Genomic DNA, 24,101 nt, shown 5'->3' on the forward strand with positions numbered 1-24,101 from the left:
GCACCTCTTCTGGCCCGCTGAACTCAACAAAATCTTGAACCAGATTAGGATAAATCTACCCACAGTACAAGCATCACTAGGATGCATTAGGCCGGGCACAGAGTATTTCTCGAAATTGGATGGATTCACTTATTTGAATAACGTTGGAAGCAACCGGATTGACATAGATACGCAAGATCTCTACTCACTATAGCAAGGACGCCTGAACATTTGAAGTCGCATAACTTGAAGAACGTGATTGACTGATTCAGCTCCTGGCAATTTTATTTGCTTACTTGAACTGTGCCTACTATTATTTTGCCCTGAAGAAGCCCCGTTGGGGGTGAAACGCATTGGCTGTACGCAACTGTATAAAGGTTACAAGAAAATAAAGAAATTGCAACGCGCATCTAAGAAAATCTGGGAAGAACTGACTTTAGTCTTTTGACTCATTGTTGTACCATTTTGTGTTGCCTCTCATTTTGTTTAAATTGCACTTTATTTGTAGCCATGTGGCAGCTGGTCATTTGAGGTGGGCAATACACATGCTGTAATACGCTGTGACTAGACTACATGTTGCAGTGTTATTCTACCTTGTTGCCATTCTGTGACTTGAGCACAAGCATTACTAGTACATAAAAGACCTGAGCGGGTATAGGAGCCTGACAAATCCGCCCTTAGACCTCTCAACTCGCAGCCACCTTAGAGAATCAAAGAGCGAGCAGGGATCTCAGTTTTACCTTTACCAGCCAGCAAGAAAACAAGGGTTGGCACTCCAATTCTCCAAGACTTGCGGGTCATTCAAAAGACATATTAACGTAAGTATTAGCTCTTGGTTACTAAACACATATGGCAAGACTTTTAGGTCAGTAGGCTGAAGAGATCAAATAAAGTGGTTTAATGGAAGATATCTATTACCAGTGAAGTCCCTATCCTGACACACAGCATTCCATCCATTAGTTACAACAAGATTCAGAGTCCCAATACAAGATTCCACTGTACACTTAATGTTGCACCAGGTTCAATGAGATTTTAATTCAGTTTCGGAATTTATACTTTATTTCATCCAAAAGATACCACATACAATATATAACCTGGATATCACTGACTAACATCCAACAGTAGTTTTTGACTGAACATAACTCACAAGATAAATGATAGAAGTATAATTCCTATTAAACTTTGAGTCATGTTATTCATGATGAATGCCATATTAAAAAAAAAAACATAATTGAGCACACACAAAGAAAAATTTGATACAACCTAAATGGAAAGACTGTCACAGTAATAGAGGAAACATTCTGAATCCATTCGTTTTAAGAGTGTGAAGGAGTTAATGAATGTTCATTGCACTCATCTGTTTCAACACAATCCATCTAATAAATAATTACATTCCCCAAATAAGGGGGTATCCCATATAGCAAGGCAGAATGCTTGAAACACAGGAAGAGAACCTTACATTTCTAGTCTGCCCAAGTCACATAACTACATCAGATCTTTTAAAAGTAATTCATATACATCATGTGCCCCTAATGTTAATCTATGGCAGAAGTGTACAGAATGGGCAATAGTAAAAAAAATAGTAAAAAACAAAAAACACTGTAGTTTACCAACTTCAGAATGCTTGTCCTTCTCAATCACCTTCTTTGACATTTTCTCCTGCAGGTTTTCAACAGTTTTCTCCTTAACTGGAACAGGGACACTTGCATCGGTCCCATCTGAGGTCATCGATACGGAGGACCTTTTCTTTTTGCTCACTTTAGGTAACTTCAAATTGTTATTCAAAGGCAGCTCCAAACGTAAGGCAGATACTTGGGATAAAGGTGCTAGAAACATAACATTATAACAGGCATGAAACTCTTGAAAAAAAAGTCCTGAAATATGATATGATAACACTGAAAATCACTACTGTAAAAATATATTTCGCAACTTGTAATTCTGGTGAGACTTTGGACTGGGATCTGCTCATTATAGAAAAAAGTAAAATTTAGTATTTGTCAAACCACTGTCTGCAGTGGGCAGAGACACTGTTTTTGACCTTTATGCAGAAAACTCACTCAAAGTCATACTGCAGGAAAGGTAAACTAAGTAAACCTGAGACAGTGCACAGCTTGGTTCAATGAAAAGGTTAGTGTTGGAACTGGCAAGTTCTGGTTGGCTGAGGCAAGGCACTAGCCAGGCAGAACCTACCGCTCCTGTCAGGGGTGGGTGGTTACATTCACTGTATAACCTGAGCTCACCCTTGAGTAGCTTGGCACTGAGCAGTCAGGCTTTTCACATAGGTACTGTGTAAAGCATTGGTATAGCATTCTCACACAATAAATACACTGAGTGTCACAAAATAGACTTCACACACGGTGTATGTAAATAAAGCTCGCATTTCACAGACACATTAATTAACACAACATGAACATCATGGATTTCTGGGCATATATCACATTTGGAAAAACCACTAGCAGTATTAGGCCCAACCCTGTAAAAATGACATCAGTAATGAGCCCTTTTGGGAAAGTTCCTACTTTACCCCCCAGCACCATTATGTGGTGCGAAATGTCAGAACGAGGCCCACCCTGGCAATTATTATAATTCGATGCTACACATTTATAGGGGGGAAAAGCCCAGATTACAACGATATCAGAAATGTGTACACACAGATAATTACAACACTTTTAAAAAGCACCGTGGGTCAAGGCCAAATGGGTAAAAAAACAATGTCAAACGTAGTATTCTTTTGGCAAGGAATAAACATATAAAGCAACACCAACGCGCAGTGTAATTAATAACAGGCAGTCACTCCAACACACTCACTAAGTACCGATACGAGGTGCCACGGATATTATGCTGGTCCATAGGTCCATATGGAGCACATTCGCAGACACATGCACATAGCACTGTAATACAATGCAAATGATATCCTGCAGGTCCGTGGATAATGCACATGCCCTCCTCCAACATTCAGCTAACCCCGACTACCTTATACCTAACTGACTGAAGATAAAGAAAACCTTCCCCCTTATACTAGGCCGATCACGGCCGGAGTCACACTTAGTCAAGGTCCCAGGAAAGAAGGTAGGGGGTAGGTAGCAGGGCTAATTAGGTGGCAGTTGACAAATAGGGGTTTGCCCACTACTTGGGAAGTTCACCCACGGTATGCGGTGTAGAAGCGGGCTGAGGGCGATAGTTGTTCAATCGAAGGATTCCACACTGTGCCTTACAGGACCTGCTTAGTTTTGGGAAGCGCGGGTGAGGTGGGGGAGGGGAGGATCAATCATTCTCTTAACCTGCTTCTGATCGCTCTCAGAAGCATTCCTTAGCCTAGGCAATTTCTCTCATCACCCAGGCCCAATCTGGGTAAAAGTAAGTGGCAACACGAAGTCATTGAGGCTGTGTGAGGAGAGGGCAGTTGGTCCACTGCATTGAGGGCACAATAGGAACAATCAATGAATGGGGGATAAAGCAGGGAAGCCTCTTTGAAGAAGGAGGCACCCGGTCAGACACACGTCGATCAAAGTAGCACACAGGCAATACGATGCACAACGGGACAAGGATCCGCTCCTCTGCACCTCCCTGGAAATGAGGCAACTGGTGAATCCGCTCACCACTAAGGAAGGGTGCACGGTCCCTTCCAATGGCAGTAATACTCCTTGTGCACAAGAGATTCCTCTGGCTGTGTGCACCACCCAGTTCCAGGATCACCTGTCCCATATCCCCATAAGTGCATCTCTACCCTGCTGAAGTATGGCACCAGTAGTTATACTGTAGTGTGTCTTTGAAGTTAGGAGTGATTCAGACTGTTTCCCTTTGAACCACAGAGGTCTATCCTAAATTTCAGTCCAGTTTGCCATGGGGAATGTGGAACTTAATCTTTAGTGGGGGCCATGATCTGGCTCCAAGATGCCAAGTGTCAAAACCTCTTCCTCTAATCTAGCCAGCCAGGCCCTCAAATGGCAGAGGGCTGTCGTTCCAGTTGCATGCCCAATGTTTATAGCGGCCTCTGGAGAATGCATAGATATGCTCCTCCAGTGTGGATCGGAGTCAAACTAAAAGGAGCACAAAGAGTTTTAGAGCAGACGAATGCCCACTTTCTAGAAGTAGCATTTTTAAGCTATTAATGACAAATTCCTCTTTATCACAGAAGAGAGTGTCATTCTGAATCCAATGATAGGAAACATTATGAGGCTGCTCTACTGTAAGTCACTATTACAGCTTGGAGTAATCTCATCCATTCACCATGTTAACCTATAGGAAGAGCATACCTCATAGGTAGTGAAAACACAAATGGGTATTCTTCACTACCTGGGCAGGGAACATACAAGTGTACCTGCCCTGCCTTTCACCTACCATTTGCTTCACCACTTAAGACTTACCCCAGTTGAGCCCTAGTGGTAGTGAAAGGTCCCCTCAGGATTGGTCAGTTGTTTACTAAGGCCATGCTAAGAATAAGTGCAATTGCGCACACATAGGCCTGCAATGGCAGACTTGACATGTTTAAAAACATCACAGTTGCAAGTGCGCACCAACAGGCCTCCAAAGGTAGCCTTGTGGCATGTTTAAAAACATCAGGTAAGCGCTACTTCCTAACATGTGGAGGAAGGGCGCGGTCACTTTCACACTGCATTCACAGTGGGAAAGTGCCAAGAGCCCTAAGGCCACTAAAAGAGAATACGCAAAACCCCTGAGAAAAAAAGCAAAATGTTTAGCGAAACATTACCAAAAGCATGTCAGGTCTAACAGTTAGTTTCACACAAATGTCCAACAAAAGACTTTTTGTCTTCTACAAGGTATACACAGATTGTAGCACTCACAGGTCCAAGCACATAAACTAGATTCACCACAGGCATCATTCACAGAAATTCCAGACATGAATGTTATATTTAGGAAGCGTTAAGCAGCCCTTCCACATGGGTAAATGGTTAAAAGGGCTATGGCCTCATCATATTCCACTAGCCTATACCCAAGCCATGCAAGACTATGTGTCCGACATAGTCTGGGTACAGCTTACAATAGATACTCTGACAAAATGTGGCTGCATTTTAGGCACCAACACATCAACTATGATGTTTCAAGGTCAATTTAAAAAGAAAAGCCTTTCATGAGCTTGTGTGAATGTCCATTTTGCTCGAGGGACAAAATGCAGATGGCTATGCAGAAATGTAAATTAGTTTGGAGGCAGAGAATCATAGGCAATGCTGAGGACTTTAGACCCATCACATTCTTTGTATTTCCCAAAATGGTTCTCGGTATTCGATTGTAACATAACATTTTAAATATTTGAGGTGGTAGAGAGTCTTGTTTCCTGGCTAGAATATAGTCCCTTAAGAAAAGAAAAATCATTGTCTGACACCCCACCCTGAAAACATATGAAAAGTCACCTTTGATTATTACCAAAAAGAAAGAAGGAATGGTTTCTTACCTGTATTCCTAGTTCTCTCTCAGGGAAATCTCCACTGAAACCATAAGCACTGAATAGTCACACCCCAGTGCGGGGATCCCGGAGCAGTTCTTTCAAAGTCACATCTACTTTACCTTACTTTGGAAAGGCCAGGAAACATATGTGACAGACATTGTGACATGTTACATTCTTGCAGCACTAAAAACAGGGTATATTGCCAATGTTTATGAAATTACTTTTAAATGTAATAGAAAAAAAGTTCATACCCTTAAAAGGCACTTAAATCAAAATAAAAAGTGAGCTTCTAAAAACATACTTCACAAAACACTATTTCCTTCTTTTTAAAGTAAGTTAAAGAATAATACAGAGTAATGTAGCCTGAACAGGCTGAAGCACTGAAGCAATGTAAATAGGACATTGCACCTTCGACCGCCAGTGTCCCATCATGCCCTGTTGGCGGCAGTTTACTAAGGTTTTTTTTTTTTTTACGAGCGAATCAGTAGTATAGAGGCATAAATGTATTATCTTTTCAGTCGGCAGAAGGGAGAGTTGCTTATGATCTCAATGGAGATTCTCCTGAGAGAGGAGAAATAAGTTACTTACCTGTAACTGCAGTTATCCAGTATTGGTATCTTTCATAGATTCACATGCCTGAATAATTCCCGTCATCGTGGTGGGAGTACCGCGGTACAAATAACATAGCAGTAAATAGTAAAAAACCATAGGCCTAATTAATGCAAACATGCATTGCATAGCCTATTAGTCTCCTTTTGTAAAAGAGACAAAACTAAAAAACACAACCAATCAGCTACCAGCACCCTGTAGAACCTTCCCAAGAGAGGCTGAGTCTCTCAGATTTTCCAGCACAAGTGATGTAAGCACCATAATATAGAAACCGCCTCTCCGGGGAGGAGGGTGGGTGCATGTGAATCTATGAAAGATACCAATACTGGATAACTGCAGTTACAGGTAAGTAACTTATTTCTTATCCAGTATTGGGGTATCTTTCATAGATTCACATGCCTGAATCAGAATAGCAAGCAGTGTACATATGGATAATAACAACTGATCCATATATATACGCACGTGTATTAGTTGTTAAGCACTATAGTGGATGGTGGGTAGTGCCAAAATATCACTCAGTAACCTAAACATGAAAGAAGATAGAGTGCAAAGCAAACATATTCCATTACCAAGAGAAAAAACACTCAAAGATGCTACATATACCATAGTAGACCTAGACATGGTCATATTAGTGCAAATAACAACATTCACCAGTACATAGTAAAACAAAAGCGGTCTCTACCTTAGTGAAACAGGCTTCGTAGTACTGCCTGTCCAACAGCTGCATCAGCTCTGTGCGAAGACTCCAGGCAGTAATGCTGTGCGAACGTGTGTGTTCTCTTCCACGTTGCCGCTGTACAGATCTTCTCCAGTGGCACTCCTGCAAAGAGAGCAGCCAAGGCTGAGACTGCTCTAGTGGAATGCGCTTGTACAGTTCGTGATAAAGCAAAATTGTATTGCATTTGCTACCCATCTAGCATGGTAGCTCTGGTGACTGCAGTTCCTTGGCAGTTTTGGCCGTAAGCTACAAACAACTGATTTAATATGCATGTTTCTTTTGTCCGTTGCAAGTAGAACTTGAGACATCTTTTTATGTCCAGAGTTTGTAAGGAATATGCTACTTACCAGTATGCATCTGTTCTTGGCATGTAGAGCTGCAGATCTAGACACTATGCATAGATCGCCATCTGGTGTTGGGCCCGGATGTTTGCAATTGTATTTGTCCTGGAAAGTCTTTGGAGGTCACAAGATAGGTGACTCCTCCTTAGGATGCTAGTGCGCATGGGTATCGGCTCCATCCTCAGATTGTTTTTCGCCACCAGGGAAATGATGGAGCTTAGTAGGAAACATAAATATGCCCATGTATGGTGTATCTAAATAAGATCTTACTGGAACAGATAAAGGTAGCCGGGGAGGCGGGTGGGCGTGTGTAGATCTGCAGCTCTACATGCCAAGAACAGATGCATACTGTAAAGTAGCATATTCCGTTCAAGGCATATGAGCTGCAGATTACACACTATGCATAAATTGTATAGCAGTACCACTCCTAGGCGGCGACCACCAGTATCTGTTGCAGTAGCTTGAAATAGTGTTTTGAGTACAGCCTGGCCCACACTAGCTTGTTTTGTTTGCACATTGTGTGCAGTGTAGTCCATGTAGCTGCCCTGCAGATGTCATCTAAGGGAATGTTCCCTAAAAATGCCATGGAAGCCCCTATCTTTCGTGTAGAGTGGGCTTTAGGAGGAACAGATAAAGTATGTTTTGCTTTGTGGTAGCAAATTTGTATACATTCAACAATTCATCTAGCTATCCCCGATTTTGATATGGGGTTGCCTTTGTGTGGTGGTGAGAAAGACACGAAAAGTTGTTTTGTCTTACGAAAGGGTTGTGTTCTCTCAATGTAATATAGGAATGCTCTTTTTACATCTAATGTATGAAGAGCTCTTTCTGCGACTGTGGTTGCGAGAAAAATACGGGCAACTCCACAGACTGATTGGGGTGGAAGGCAGAAATGACTTTAGGAAGGAATTTAGGATTAGTTCGGAGAACAACCTTATTATGATGAATTTGCAGAAAAGGTTCCTGAATAGTTAGTGCTTGTAGCTCACTAACTCTTCGTAGAGAGGTAATGGACACTAGGAAAGCAACTTTCCATGTTAGGAATCGTAGCTCGCATTTATGTAGAGGTTCAAAGGGAGGACCCATCAGTCGTGTGAGAACGATGTTCAAATTCCACACAGGTGAAGGTGGTACTCTGAGAATAATTATTCTTTTGAGGCCTTCCATAAAGGCTTTTATAGCAGGTACTCTGAAAAGTGATAGATGCTGTCTATTTTGTAGCTATGCCGTTATGGCAGCAAGTTGTAGCCTAATAGATGTATAGGCTAAGTTGCATCTTTGGAGGTGTAGTAAGCAACCTATGATGTGTTGGATAGACATGTCTAGGGGATTGATGTTATTGTTATGACAATATATCACAAAACGTTTCCACTTGGCTGCATAGCAGGCTCTAGTGGTGGGACGTCTAGCTTCTTTAATGACGTTCGTACAGTCAGGGGGAAGGTTAGGGTAACCGAATTCTAAGACCTCAGGAGCCAGATCGCAAGGTTGAGCTGGATCCGGGTGTCTGATCTCTCCATGGTTCTGGGTTAAGAAGCGTGGTGAGAGGTGTAATTTTTGGTGTGGAACTACGGACAGTTCTAGCACTGTGGTGTACCACGGTTGTCTGGCCCAAGCTGGAGCAACTAGAATGAGAGTCAGTGAATGTTGCTGTAGTTTGCGCACCACCAGTGGAATGAGTGGGAGAGGCGGAAAAGCGTACGCAAATCTGCCTTACCAGTTCATCCATATCGCATTGCCTTTGGGCAATGGGGGAGGATATCTGGCGGCGAAGCTTGGGCATTTGGCGTTTGTGGGTGGCTAAGAGGTCTACCTGTGGTTGCCCCCACATTTGAAAGAACAGTTGTAGAACCTGCGGATGAAGTTCCCACTCGTGGATCTCTTGCGTTTGACGACTTAACAGATCTGCAATGGTGTTTTGGACTCCTGGGACATGTTGGGCTAGGAGAAAAATATTTTGAGGTATAGCCCATCTCCATATGCTCTGTGCTAGCTGGGAGAGCTGCAGAGTGTGTCCCGCCTTGTTTTTGTATGTAGTACATGGCAGTCATATTGTCCGTTCGGACTAAGACAGCTTTGCCTGATATTTGCTTTTGGAATGCTTTTAAGGCTAGGAATATGGCTAGTAACTCCAGGTGGTTGATGTGGAGTAACTTTTGTTGAGGTGTCCACCTGTCCTGCATGGTATGGCGTGATGCACGAAGTGAGCTCCCCAGCCAGAGAGCGATGCGTCCGCTGTCATGACTATTTGAGGAACTGGCTCTAGGAACGGTCGCCCTTTGGAAAGGTTCTTGGTGTTCCACCACTGCAGAGAGCGATGAGTGCGACTGTCTACCAACAGCAGATCTGTTAGCTGACCTTGAGCCTGGTTCCATTGGCGTGCTAAGCACTCTTGTAGAGGACGCATCTGGAGTCTTGCGTGAGGCACTATAAATATGCAAGAGGCCATCATCCCTATGAGTTGCATGAACACTCTAGCTGGAAGTGTGTTGCGGCTGAAGTTTGGAGAGGAGAGCCTGCATGCTTGCTATCCTGGCTGGACTGGGATAGGCTAGCACTGTTGAGGTGTCTATTGTGGCACCGAGGTATTGTTGTGTGTGGGACGGTTGCAGATGGGACTTGGTGTGGTTTACTGTTAACCCCAGGCAGAGAAGTAGTTGGATAGTGGCGCGAGTGTGTTGTACACACTGGTTGTATGAGCTGGCTTTTATGAGCCAGTCGTCGAGATATGGGAAGACGTGAATGTGTTGTCTTCTTAAATGGGCTGCTAGGCACTTGGTGAATACCCGCGGAGCTGTTTGTGCCTCCGAACGAGAGTACTTTGAATTGATAGTGTTGCCCGTCCACTACAAACCTGAGATACTTTCTGTGCGCCGCGTAAATGGGTATATGAAAGTAGGCGTCCTTGAGATCTATGGTAGCAAGGAAGTCGCCATGTGAAAGGAGAGGAAGGCCCTGCTGAAGTGTGACCATGTGGAAATGGTCTGAGTGAATGAATAGGTTTAGGGGTCTGAGGTCTAGAATAGGTCTCAGAGAGCCGTCCTTCTTTGGTATGAGAAAATACAGGGAGTAAACTTCTGTGTTTTGTTGTTGCAGGGGAACGGGTTCTATTGCACCTTTTTGTAGGAGGGAGATTACCTCGTGCTTTAGCACTGACAAATGTTCGTGTGACATTGGACGCTGTTTGGGTGGTATGTTTGGGGTGGTAGAGGTAAGTTTGAGACATTAACCAGATTGAACTATTCGTTTCACCCACCTTTCTGATGTGATGGTGGTCCAGACAGGAAGGAAATGTTGTAGTCTTCCCCCGACTGGAGTGGAATGGTCTGGGGGAAGTGGAGGGAAGTCACTGGGTAGGGGTGAAGGCAGAGCGGGTGTTGTTGGTTTTTCCTCTGCCCTTGTTATTGTTGCCCCTGTAGCCTCCTCTCTGGTAAACTCTGGTGAAGGTGGATTGGGTGGGAGCTTTGTAAGAAGTGGAGGGCCCATCTAAGGAGTAGCCTCTTGGGGTGCTCTTGTAGGATGAGCGACGAAAGGAACGTCTGGGAGCTTGCGACTGCAGGGCTCCCATAGATTTTGCTGTGTCTGTATCCTTTTTTATTTCTTCAAGGGATAGGTCTACGTTAGGGCCAAATAGGTGTTCCTGATCGAATGGATGGTTGAGGATGGAACTTTGGACTTCAGGTTTAAAAGCTGATATGCGTAACCAGGCATGCCTACGCAAAAGGACACTTGTGTTTATTGCCCTTGAAGCAGTATCTGCTACGTCTAGGGCACAACGGATGGAGGTATTGGTGATAACCTTACCCTCTTATATGAGTTCATTGGCCTGGAAGGGTAGATGTCATCCTGTGGGACGTTAAGGACATCTGGAGAGTTATAGTCATCCCAGGGGTCTGGGGAAGCAGGTGGACCAGGGTCCCCTAGTGGCGGATTGTCCGCACCCCCCGTGTCATCAGAGATGTTATCGTCATCATCATCCACTGGAGATGGAGATGGTGTAGGAGAGCGGCGTGGTGGGGGAGGAGGAGGTGGAGGAGAAGGGATCCTTAGAGGAGAGGTGGCAATGTTCCCCTTTTTAGGTGGTGGAGCCGGTGCAGGCGTATCCAGTGGTCTTTTCTTGGAGCCAAGAGACCAGTTTTAGGATCCTTTATAAGAGTTTTTTGAGTATGATCTGGTTTAAACAGTTCTTCTGTAGGAGGCAGATCCTTCGGCACCATCTTAGTAGCGGTTCTGTGCTCTTTTGGTTTCGAACCGTGGGTCTTTACAGTCTCTGTGCCCGGTGGAACCTGTTATTTCTTCGGTTCCGAGGCCTTTTTAGGCTCCGGAGCATGCGAGTCCTTTAGGGGTAGTTTTTTGCTCGGCTCTGAGTGTCTTTTCGGTGTCGAGGAGCCGGTGCCTGTGTTCGGTGCCGAGTGCTTAGATGTGGAAGCAGCGGTCGACGTGGATGAGGAGGACGACGGCTTCTTTCTCGGTGCAGGCGAGTGTGTTTCGGCACCGAGGGTAGGCTGACTCGAGCCAGAGTCGCCTGAAGGCTTAGTAGGCTTTTTTGCCGGGGGCGGGGCATGGGAAGCAGTCTTTCGGTGTGCACCTGGGCCCGAAGGTGAAGGTGTGACCTAAGCCTTTTTAGATGGTATGGGAGGGGGGGTGGGTGCTGGGGGGGGTTCGGGGTCGACGTCTCTACTTATGACCCGCTGTGCCGGAGTGATGTCCTCGACGTCGGAGTCATCTGCTTCGGAGGCGCTGATGAGGCCTTCTTCGACCCGCTCCTGCTCTGGCACGTCAACGTCTTCTTGGAAGATGTCGTCTGGGATAGATGCCAACGAGCGGGCCATGGTTCTTCGAGCTTGTCGGTCCCGAATGGTCTTCTTGGAGCGGAAAGAGGCGCAAGCTGGACAGTCTCTGGCCTCGCGCTCCGGTAACAGGCAGAGGTTGCACACCTCATGCAGATCGGTGTGGGGAAACTTCGACCGGCATTGAGGACACTTCTTGAACGGCGTCCTTTCTATGAGCCCGAAGATAAGGCCCAGGTAGGCCCTAAGGCCTTCGTCGACGACCGGAATCGAAGACTTCGAAGCTGTTGAGACTCGTGTCGATTTTGAAACGCGATCGAGACATTACCGTCGAAAAGGGTGAAGGATTGCACGTCGAAAGTAGAATCGGTAACGGTTCCAAACTGGAGCGCGAGAAACACATCCGAGCCCGATGGCAGAAAAAAACAATCTGAGGATGGAGCCGATGCCCATGCGCACTAGCATCCTAATGAGGAGTCACCTATCTCGTGACTTCCATAGACTTTCCAGGACAAAAACAAGTGCAAACATCCGGGCCCAACACCAGATGGCAATCTATGAATAGTGTGTAATCTGCAGCTCATATGCCTCGAACAGTTTTTTCAGCAGGAGTGGCAGGGTTAGGGAAAAAAGTCCTGAGGACCACTGGTTCATTCAAATGGAACTGAGAAGGCACCTTCGGGACGAACTTAGGGTTTGTTCATAACATTACTGCATCATTGATAAAACACAGGAAAGGGTGAGATATAGTGAACGCCTGTATTTCACCAACCCTTCTTGCAGAGGTGAGAGCCACGAGAAGAGCGACTTTCCAGGTTAAGAATTTTAATTCCGCTTTGTGAATAGGTTCAAATGGTCTCCTCATCAATTGAGACAGTACTACATTCAGCTGTCACTTAGGAGGTGGAGCCTTGACCGGTGGAAAAGTTCAAAGCAGGCCTTTCATGAATTCTTTCACCAAACTTGATGACCATAACGATGGACAGTCAGGCACTCGCCTGTATCTCAAAAAAGCAGCCAGATGAACCCTATCCGAAGAGTGTGTGGGACCAGATTTCGCCTAGAAGAGTAAATAGGGTAGTATTTCCTCAGCCGCAGAGTTAAAAGGATTTAGACCCTTACGTCTGCACCAAATACAGAAACGCTTCCACTTGAGTTTGTATGTCCTGATGGTGCTGTCAGCTCTTGACCTAGCTATGACTTCTTTACAATCTTGTGCAATGTTCAGGTCTTTAAATTCAAAGAATTCAGGAGCCAAGCATGTATCTGCAGTGAAGCTGGTTCCGGGTGACACACTTGACCCTTGCTCTTGGTCAATAGAGTTGGCATCGGGAGGAGACAAATGGGCATCGCTTCGGACACCAGGAGCAGTTCTGAATACCAATGCTGCCTGGGCCATCTGGGGGCTATGAGCAGAATGAGACAGCCTTCCCACTTGATTTTCATGAGAACTCTGGGAATTAGTGGTATGGGGGGGGGGGGGGGGGGGATGAAGCGTACGCATAGATTCCTGACCAGATATCGAAAGCACATTCCCCCGAGACCGCGGGAGAGGGAATCTGCTTGGGTAGAATCGGCATTTGGAATTGGCCTGGGTTGCAAAGAGATCCAGCTCTGGCTTTCCCCATTTCGCAAATATCCTGTCCAGTTGTGATTGATCCAGCTCCCACTCGTGACAGTCGTTTACTCTGCTCAGGGCATCCGCTAGGGTATTTTTTAAAGCCACAACATGTTCTACTGTTAAGGAGATCTTATGGAACGTTAAGCAATCCCAAAGTTGTTGGGCATCTTGAGACAGGGAAAGGGACTTGGATCCTCCCTGCTTGTTGATATAGAACATACTCGTTGTATTGTCCGTGCGAACTAGAACCGAGGATCCCTGAATTTCTTGGAGGAAAGCCTGGAGTGAAAGAGATATTGCCTTCAACTCCAATCTGTTTATATGCATTTGCCGTTGAGCTGAGGACCACTTCCCTTGAACTTGAAGTTCCTGCAAGTGTCCTCCCCAACCTTCCATGGAAGTGTCTGTTGTAACAACGTAGTCTGGAAACACTGGGAGGAAAGAAAGACCCTTGGATAGATTTGTGTGCTGAGCCCACCAAAGGAAAGATGGTTTCATTATTGGAGTGATATCTACCATGTCGTCGAACGAGCCCTTGGTCTGTATCCACTGGCATTGCAGTTCCTCCTGAAGAGGACTCCTATGTAGCAGAGTCACTGGCACCAGGTCTACTACCGATGAAAGCATTCCCAGCAGAGACTTGAACACCCTTACAGAAACGCACTTTTTTCTGAACAGTTTTAGTGCTAGCCTCTGTAATCGTTGATGTCTTTCCTGAAAAAGGAAGGCCTTGTTCTGAATGGTGTCCAGAATTGCTCCCAGAAAAAACAATCTCTGGCTTGGAATGAGCGAGGATTTTTGGTAGTTTAATGATCGGCCTAATCGCTGGAACAGAGAAATGCAATCTCTCGTTGCCGCTTCCACTGGACGAACTGATGGCGCTTTCACAAGCCAATCGTCTAGGTATGGCAATACCGGATGACCATTGTTCCTTAATGCAGCTGCTACTGGAGCCATGAATTTTGTGAAAGTTCATGGAGCCGATTTGAGGCCAAAAGGAAGCACTCGGAATTGGTAGTGGGTACCAGCCACTATGAACCTGAGAAACTTCCTGTGCTTTGGGTGAATAGGGATATGGAAATACGCATCTTCGAGGTCTAGAAAAGTCATGAAGTCGCCACTGTTGAGGCAGCACAAGATGTCTGCTAGAGTGACCATCCTTATTGTTTGAGACTTCCAGAATTTGTTTAACTTTCTGAGGTCTAGGAAAGGTCTCCACCTTTCCTCCTCTGCGAAAAAAGGACCTTCCCTATCGCTCCTTTTTGAAGCATGATCTTCACTTCTATATTGAAGTGGGGGTATTGGGTGGTATCTGGGTAAACTCCAAGGTGTGGCCGTGGGATACGCGATCTAGGACCCACTTATCTGAGGTAATGTTGCGCCACTAGTGAAAGTGCTTGGAGAGTTTCGCACCTTTTAGTGGGGAAGGAGAACTCGCTGGTACCCAACAGAACTCATTGTTTGCAGCCAGAGTCACGGCCTTGGGATGCTGTTTTCCGTCTTGAGCCCTGACGAGAGAAACCAGCCGTAATTGGTTGACTGGTATATTGCTGATGGCATCCCTGTCGATACTGTCGATACTGTGGTTGGTAAGACTGGTAGGTCTGAGAACGCTGGTAATTGCCCCTGTAGCTTGAAAAACCTCGGCTGCCTCGGAATGGAACCTTGCGGTACTGGAGGGTACCCAAACCCCTGGCAGTATCCGCATCTTTTTTGGTTGTAGTCAAAGCCTCATCAATGTGACTACCAAAAAGGCTATCTCCATCAAAGGCCGTGTCAAGAATTTTTGACTGCACTTCAGGGCGAAAACTGGTTGCTTTCAGCCAACCTTGACGCCCCAGGACGGCAGCTCCCGCTTATTGCCTAAAACTGGTAGTGGCAATGTCCATAGCAATGTCAATCAGCTCAAACGCTGCTATTTCTCCTTCAGCGATGATCCTAGCAAACTCCTCTTTATTTTCAAGGATTTCATCTCCCCTACATCAGACCATAGCTGTCGATCATATCTGCTCAAGATTGCTAGAGCGTTAGCTGCTCTTACAGAAATCGCTGCCATAGATGAAAATTTCTTTCCAATGCATCCAGACGCCTACCATCATTATCCGGAGGAGAGGTAACAGGAGCAGATGGATTTTTGGAGCGCCTTTGAGCCGCTTGAGAAATTACTGAGCCCGCCTTGGGATGACCAGTTAGACAAGCAGGAGAATCCTCAGGGGCTCTATACTTTTTGTCAAGTCTCGGTAGTACAGGGACTACAGAGGCTGGCGTCTTCATCACTTTCACCCCCTCCTGCCAAATGTGATCAATGATAGGTATGGACCTCACACTTTTCCTGGATTGCTCTTGAAAGTCATACAAAAAGCAGTCTTCTTGATGTACGACAGTTGGCAAGTGGAACCTACTAGCAGCCCTCTCCATAATATTGTGGAAACCTCCTATGTCCTCAGGAGGAGAATCCGAAGGGCGGGGAGGTGGCGGTGATGATGTTGGTATCACGTAATCATCCCAGTCATCTGCAGGTGTCGTAGGATCAGGAATCTCACCCTCTTCAGCTCTTCATCAGAGGTAGCAGGGTCCTATTGTGGAGGCATAGGGATAGTGGGATTTGGCATAACAGGAGGCAGCAGTGGTGGTAAAACTGCTGGCTGTTGTGGTGGAGGCACTATAACTTCCTGTTCTTGAGGAGGAAATCTTTTCCTATAATCCTGCAGCATACTTTGGAGGTCTAATAGTAATGCTAGTGGAAACAGGGCAGGTGGTTGCTCAGGCTGCTCAAAGTATCTATATTGCTGGTAATGAGGAGGAGGGGCTTCATACTGTTGGTAATATTGTTCCTCTTCGGCATAGCAGTCGTCCTCCTGACATTTAATATTTAGTTGTGATGAGCTATAAGTTGCTCCAAATTGACCCTCCTCATCATCTGTATCTTCCACGTCCAGAAGATTACTGGGCGGTAAAGGTGACATTTTTGGAGTTTTAAACTCCATGCGCGCCCTTTGCAAAACCGGCGTCGAAAAACCAATATAAATAACTGCTGGTGAAATTCTGGTCGTCGATGAGTTCATCGTCGACGATGGTATTGCTGCCGTCGAGGGTCTCGTCATCGACGCTGGTGTCCTCGTCGACGATGGTATCGGCGTCGACAATGGTGTCGTCGACGCTGCCATCGATGGGGTTGTCGCTGATAATGGTCCTGTCGTCAGCGATGGTTTTCTCGACGACGCATGGCTCATCGACGGCGCAGTCTAGGTCGAAGCCTTTGATTTTGAAGCTTTCGATGACGGAGGTGTTGTCGACGAGAAAGGTAATTTCGATGTAATAGATCCCTTGAGACTCACCGTCGATGAGGTGATCGTTACTGAAGGCTTAGAAGACGACAGGCTCATCGTTGTGACAGTTGAAGAGGTAACAGGCAAGGCTAAGTTGGTTTTCATTCCAGATTTCATAGAAGTTCCTGCTGGCTGAGGGGATGAAATCCCTGAGGAGACTTTATATTTTTTCTCCTGATTAAGGGATTCTTTCGCCATGAGAGAGGTTTTAGGTTGTTTCCTTTTCTCCTCAGGGTGACCCACTGGCGACCTCTGCCTCTTATGAGACCTGGAGGAAGTATCACTCTCCGCATCCGAAGAAGCTTCATTCTTCTATTTAAGCCATAATAAAAGTCTCCCCTATCTATCCTTTAGAGTTTTAGATGGGAAAGTGTGGCAAATCTTACAGTGCCTTGCTTCATGCTTTGGATAAAGGCAATAAATACAGTCTTTGTGGGCATCATCAACGTGAAAATGTTTCTTCCCACAGGACTGGCAAGGTCTGAATAAACCTTTAGAATCCGACACAATCCTGATAAAGTAGGAGATATACAATTATCTGAAGCTGTAGAAAGTGAGCTAGGCTCAAGGAGACTCCCTTACACAACTAAGTGCGGTGAAAATCTGAGAGACTCAGCCTCTCTTGGGAAGGTTCTCCAGGGTGCTGGTAGCTGATTGGTTGTGTTATTTAGTTTGGTCTCTTTTACAATAGGAGACTAATAGGCTATGCAATGCATGTTTGCATTCATTAGGCCTATGGTTTTTTACTATTTACTGCTATGTTATTTGTACCACGGGACTCCCACTACGACGACGGGGAATGATTCAGGCATGTGAATCTATGAAAGATACCCCAATACTGGATAACTAGGATTACAAGTTAAAAAAAACATTCCTTCTCTCTCTCTCTCAGAGGATCTCCGCTGATAATCACAAGCACTGAATAGATTTGCAAGCGTATCCCTCAAAGATTTTGCAAAGGAAGAGATTAAAAAAAAATTAAATAGGAGAAAAGTAAAATTAGGCAAATTCTTTAAAGATGCTTGCCTCACTTGAGCATCAGCCTTAGGGTTCGAATCAAGACAATAGTGTCTCTTAAAGGTGTGAACTGATCTCCAAGTTGAAGCTTTTCAAATCTCAGCAATTTGGACTTTCCCAAGTGTGAGAAAGTGCCTCTTTAGACATGGTTAGCCCCCTCAGTTTCTGTCTGGAATTTGATTAAGTTTTGACTCTAGTGCACAGGGTCCTTACCAACCAGGTCCCCTGTGCCAGTGCTTCTTTCCTAAAACTTTTCCACAATTGCCCCTTCAAGCCCCCTGTAAGTCACTAGTAAATGCTAGCTTCCTACACCAAGCAAAGCAGCAGTAGATGATTTACCCCTGGTGGAGTGGGCTCTAGGTTTACCAGATAGAGTTTGGTTTGCTTTTTGATAAATAATTATACAGGAGACAATCCATCTAGATAAGGATTGCTTGGAAGTGGCATATCCTGTCCTTAGAGGACCATAATTGACAAAGTTGTTTTGATTTTATCAAGGATTTTGCCATATCTAGATAGAACTTCAAAACCCTCATTACATCAAGTAAAGCGATCTCTCTGCAGGAGAAGAGGAAGAGTTACGGACTGATTGACATGGAAATCTGAGACTACTTTTGGGAGGAATTAAGGATGGGTCCTCATCACTACCCTGTTGCTATGGAATACTATGTAAGGTTCATGTGAACAGAGAACCTTTATCTCGCTAACTCGGAGAGCTGAAGTAATGGCTACCAAAAAGGAAGCCTTTCACGAAAGGTGTTGGGGAAAAGCCATGTGAATGGGTTTGAAGAGAGGAGCAATAAGGTTAGAGAGGACAAGGTTTAACTCCCATGTAGGAGAAGGTCTCCGGAGGGGAGGATATATCTTCTTAACTCCTTCAGGAAAATCTTTAACGACAGGCATTGTTAAAAAGGACACTTGTGTAGGACATTTTCGATCAGCTATGATAGCTGCGAGATGTACTCTAATTGAGGAGAAATTCAATTTACCGTAGCAAGATGGAGAAGATATGTAAGAATCGCCTCTTCCTGAGATGTAAATGGACCGACATTGTTCTGAGAACACCAGATGCAGAGGAATAGAAAGCCCTAGTACATGGTCTCTCTGCTTCTCTTCAAACATTTATCACTAATGAAGAAGGTTTAGGTGGCCATATTCTATGCGTTTAGGAGCCATGCAGCCAAGTTCAGAGAGGGAAGGCTGGGATGTTGAATCTGACCTCTGAACTTCTAAAGAAGATTCTGTCTGTATGGCAGCTTCTTGTGTGGATTCTCAGAGGTGACAGAAAACAGTGTACCACCACTGTCGAAGCCACTTTGGAGAAATCATAATTCTTTTGACTTTCGAGTGTCAGAACTTGATCACTGTTGGCAAGATGTTAAATAATTTTGCCTGACCAGTCAATCCAGAGGCAAAAACAACAGTTGATGGACAGAATGCAGAACAATGTCATACATTCACCCCAGTACAGAGATCTGGGCCTAAATCCATCGTTTTTTTGCTCACCATGCCGTTCCAGTTTGAACCCAGCCATACGCAAATCAGTCTTGACCTTGTGCCTCATGGGAACAGTCCAGCCCGAACTACCAAGCCAGGTCCTCTCCGGACTGGAAACAAGCATCCTAGGACCGGTTTCGGGGTTTCACCCCTCTTCAGCCAGGATAGCTGGATTCCAGTGGCATGGAGCGCACGGGACCCACGTCTGGGCATACCCTTCCCACTCGGGGTGACAAATGCAAAAACAACTATTGATGGAAAGAATGCAGAACAATGTCATACATTCACCCCAGTACAGAGATCTGGGCCTAAATCCATCAATAATTATTTTTGCATTTGTCACCCCGAGTGGGATGGGTATGCTCAGACGTGAGTCCCGTGCTCTCCATGCCACTGGAATCAAGCTATCCTGGCTGAAGAGGGGTAAAACCCCGAAACCGGTCCTAGGATGCTTGTTTCCGGTCCAAGGGAGGACCTGGCTTGGCAGTTCGGGCTGGACTGTTCCCATGAGGCACAGGGTCAAGACTGATTTGCATATGGCCTGGTCTAAACTGGGGTGGCATGGTGAGCAAAAGAATGATGGATTTAACCCAGATCTCTGGACTGGGGGTGAATGTTTTGATTCATTCTGCATTCCGTCCATCAATAATTCTTTTTGCATCAGTTAATCCAGAGGGCATTCTCCAGTGTGCTTGGTTGGTAGAACCTCGAGGCAAATGTTTGGGCATTTTTTGTTTTCTCCATCTGTGTAGAGAACTATTTGGGGAAAACCCCAATCTGAGAAGATGTTATGAAGTACCGCGTCGTTTAGAAGCTACTCCTGATTTTCTTGAACGACTCTGCTGAGAGTGTCCGTGTAAGCATTTAGGGTTCCCAGAAGATGGACCACTATAATCTTGAAATTCCTGGAGATAGCCACTTCCAGATTGTTTGAGTTTCCTGGGACAGAGTTATTTATCTAGTTCCTCCCTGCTTGTTAAGATAATGCACTGTTGTTTACCGTCCATCTGAGCAAGGAGAGAGTCTGTTCTGAATGACGAAAGGAACGCCTTCAGGGCTATATGTACAACCCTCAGTTCCAGAAGGTTGATGCGTTAAGACAGATCACAAGCCTTGAATCGGTCGATGTTCCATATGATCACCCCAACCTGTCAAGGAAGCATCCATCAACATGGATTGGGCTGGAATGTCTTGATCCCTTTGAGGAGATCTCCGATTGGCCCCATCATTTAAGCAATTGTTTACCATGAGTGGTCAGAAGCACTATAACTTCCTGACCGGAGGTCTGGTCCCATTGATCTTCCAGGCATTGTTGGAGAGGCCACATGAAGAGATGTGCATGCAGTACTAGGCAGATGCATGAGGTCATTGAACCCAGGAGAGAAGAGACTTGTCTCACTGTGGGATGGGATGTCTTCTTTGGATTGCAAAATTAGATAAGCGCCTCTCTTTTGAAGTAAACAGTTTGTTGTTTACGGTTTGTAAAATCGCACGCAGGTAGTGCAGGGATTGAACAGGAGCTGAGACTGATTCATTATGATTCATGGGCAGACCTAGTTGATTGAGAGTCTTGATGGTTAGATGATAATGTTGACTTGCTTGCTGATAGGAAGATGCCTTAATGAGGCAATCGTCCAGATATGGAAAGATGAGGTTTCTAATTTTACTGAAGTGATCTGCTACAACCACCGTGGACTTGGAGAAAGTTTACGGTGCAGACTTGAGGCCAAAGGGAAGGACCTTGCATTGATAGTGGTCTTTTCCTACAATGGATCTCAGGAATTTGATGTTTTTTGGCTATTGGGATGTGACATTGGCATCTTGCAGGTCTATCGAGCATAGCCAGTCCCCTTGATGGAATTGAGGTTAGATCTGATCAAGAGCCAACATCCTGAATTTTTCTTAGCAAACCCATTTGTTTGCTTTTTTGAGGTCCAATATGGGCCTCTATCCATTTGTGGGTCCCTTTTTCTCCACCAGAAAATGACTGAAGTACATTCCCATACTCAGGTGAGAGGGGACCTTTTCCACTGCTTGCTTCAGTAACAGAATGTCTACTTCCAGTTGCAGTTGTTCCTGTTGGAAAAGGTAAGGTTTCTTCAGTGGAACGGCTGGTGATGGACCCTTGAATCTGAGACAGTATCCATGCGCTACAATATTCAGAACCCATTTGTTGGTGGCTATCCTATGCCAATGTGGCAGGAAAGAGGTTATGCTTCCCCCTACCGGCCTAGGCAATGGACAAAGGAGAAGAGGTGACTCAATGTTTTCCAGAGGTGGTTGGCTTGCTAGTGTCGGTAGATGGTTGCTGACCTCCTCTGCCTTACGATTAGCATCTGTGTTATTGAGGTCTGTGCGGTTGTTGGTGTTGTTGTTGCGACTGCCCCTGAAGCCAATTAGGGTTTTGAGCCCTCTGATGGTAATACCAGAAATCATAATGTCTATAGTATCTTCTATAATCCTTTCTTTTCTCCAGCCCAACAGCCTTAAAGGTGTCCAGTTCAGTCTTCATGCCAGACATCTCATCATCGGCATGAGATCTAAATAACGTACTCCTATTCTCTAAACATGCATTTGCAATGCAATAGGTCTCGCATTTACGAGAGTGTAAGATATTGGCATTGTAAATGACAATGCCTTTTTTTTAATCTAATTTGATAATTAACACATAAATAAAAGGCATTGTCATTTACAATGCCAGTAGCTCAAACCCTTTTAAATGTGAAACCTATTGCATTTAAAAGAAGGAGCCGCCATTGTGCTGGGCTGCTTGTAAAGTGAGAGTGCGCATGGCGCGATGAATGTTGCAGGAAAGCATGTCGTGCCTGCAGTAGGAGAAACTCAAAGAAAAAAGAGCTTACAGACTAAATACAACATACCATGTAACAGAAGTAAAAGGGCCAGTCCTCATGGGAGGTTACAAATGAAGACAAGGCGGTATTAAGGAGGGACTAAGAAGCCTATTAACGTTGCTGTGAACGTTCTCAGTTTTTTTTTTTTTCTGTTTTTTTTTTTTTTAATAATCGCTGTTCATATTACATTTAGATTGCACTGGTGTTGTCTCTTTGTACTTGTGCATATAGCTTGCACTGTTGCACTTTGTGCTATACATTTTGCATTAGTGAAGCTACTTAATATTTCTATGTGGTGAGATAAGGCATCAGCTTCAGGGCACTCCTGTTGGTGACACCCAATGGTGGCTAAACACATTAAAACAGCGCTTTTCAGGGTATGGTGTGTCGTACGGTAACAGTGGAAATTTTCACAACTTTTCCCTTGCACGGATTTAGGCACCTGTTAATTTTGTCTAAAGCATGAGGAAACCTTTAAACAGATACCACAACCATTTGCTTTGCCAAATGCTTACTTATAGTGCCTCTGTTGCCTGTTTACACTTTGAAGAGACTTCTGGCTCTGCTCGTGCATTCGTTTTCGAATTAAAATAGCTCATATTACCTCCTGACGAGGCGATGGAAGCCACAGAGACCCGGCCCACTTAAAGCCCTGGAAATAGCGCTTTCTATAGCTGAGGTAAGGCAGTAAGTTAGGGCTCCACCAACAAATTACAAGACAATGTAGGAACATAGGGTCTTATTTACCGAACAGGGTTCATGCTAATGGCAAAATGCGATTTTCTCAGTAGCACAGAAAATCCTTGCCCCCTTCCTGCTGCTGGTTTATTGTAGGGTTTCATAAAAGAAGTGCCTGTAAGAGAGGTTCATACTCAAAGTCAGTGTAGTGTCTGCTTTCCCTGCTGGACCTGACATACAACAGGTAAGCACAGGCAGCCGCAATTCGCTTCAGTGACACACAGAACAGGTAATGCAACTGCTAGGAAAATAGAAACGGACATCAGTCCCCAATTCCTGGTTTTCGACACACTGCTGTGCACGTGCGAACCTGCCTTGTTGTGGACAATTCCCACTCACCGACCACCACCGCAAATACTCGTAAGCGCTTCAATAGAAAAACGTGAAACATCGAAAAATTAAAGTTTGCGAGCGCACCAAAGAAAAGAAAGATGCGGCTCGGCAAACGTCACAGCAGACCATTTAAGGCGAACGCAGGGATGCCCAGAGTGAGAGACCGTCCGTGGGGCAGCAGTTAGAGCTGACAACTTGCTAGCTGGGATCCGTGTTCGATCTTCGGCATCGGCACATCCTGCTGATTATGGACAAATAACTAAATCTTCCCTCCTGGTCGCCCTTAATACACATATACAAAATGGCTCTCCGAGCCAGCGCATGCGCTGGGCTCAGTGAGACCTGATAAGGAAGATTTAGGATACAATGCTCTGCTTCTGGCTTTAATCCTGTAAGTTGGAGCCATGATGAGCGATGGAGAGCATATCCATGCGCTGCAAGAGTAGAATTATCAGCTGCAGCACTGATGATTTGGTTAGAACCATCATACCTTCGTTGATAATCTCTTGAAAATCCTGCAGTCTGTATCATGGAAGATCCTCTATGAATTGTTTAACAGAATCACAAAGAGATCTGTCATAATGCCTCAGAAGTGCTGGTTGCTTTCATTGTGACTGGAAAAGTTATGCATGCCTTTCTTCCCAACGAGTCCAGCTTTTTACTCTCTTTGTCAGGAGAAGCAGTGGATGGAGGTACAGTAGCATGCAACGTACGGCTGCAGAGTCTATATCTGGATCGGGAATAGGGTCCGCATGTAGGAACGAGTATGCTACTTACCAGTATGCATCTGTTCTTGGCATGTAGGGCTGCTGACATTCATATCTGTGCATAGATCGCCACCTAGTGTTGGGTCCGGATGATTGCATATTG

At 45.1% G+C, this 24,101-nt stretch overlaps 1 protein-coding gene across 3 annotated transcripts in view; it reads right to left on the reverse strand.

Moving 5' to 3' along the window:
• The window catches only part of PHF20L1 (PHD finger protein 20 like 1), an 802,667-nt gene that overhangs the window by 406,596 nt on the left and 371,970 nt on the right, over nt 1–24,101 (reverse strand). For all 3 annotated transcript variants that reach the window (XM_085604898.1, XM_085604900.1, XM_085604899.1), the window contains one exon: nt 1,590–1,805. In XM_085604898.1, coding sequence (XP_085461024.1) covers nt 1,590–1,805 — 216 coding nt within the window. The remainder of the gene's footprint in view (nt 1–1,589; nt 1,806–24,101) is intronic.

The sequence above is a fragment of the Triturus cristatus genome, chromosome 5_1, assembly GCF_964204655.1.
Source record: "Triturus cristatus chromosome 5_1, aTriCri1.1, whole genome shotgun sequence".
NCBI classification, from domain to species: Eukaryota; Metazoa; Chordata; class Amphibia; order Caudata; family Salamandridae; genus Triturus; species Triturus cristatus.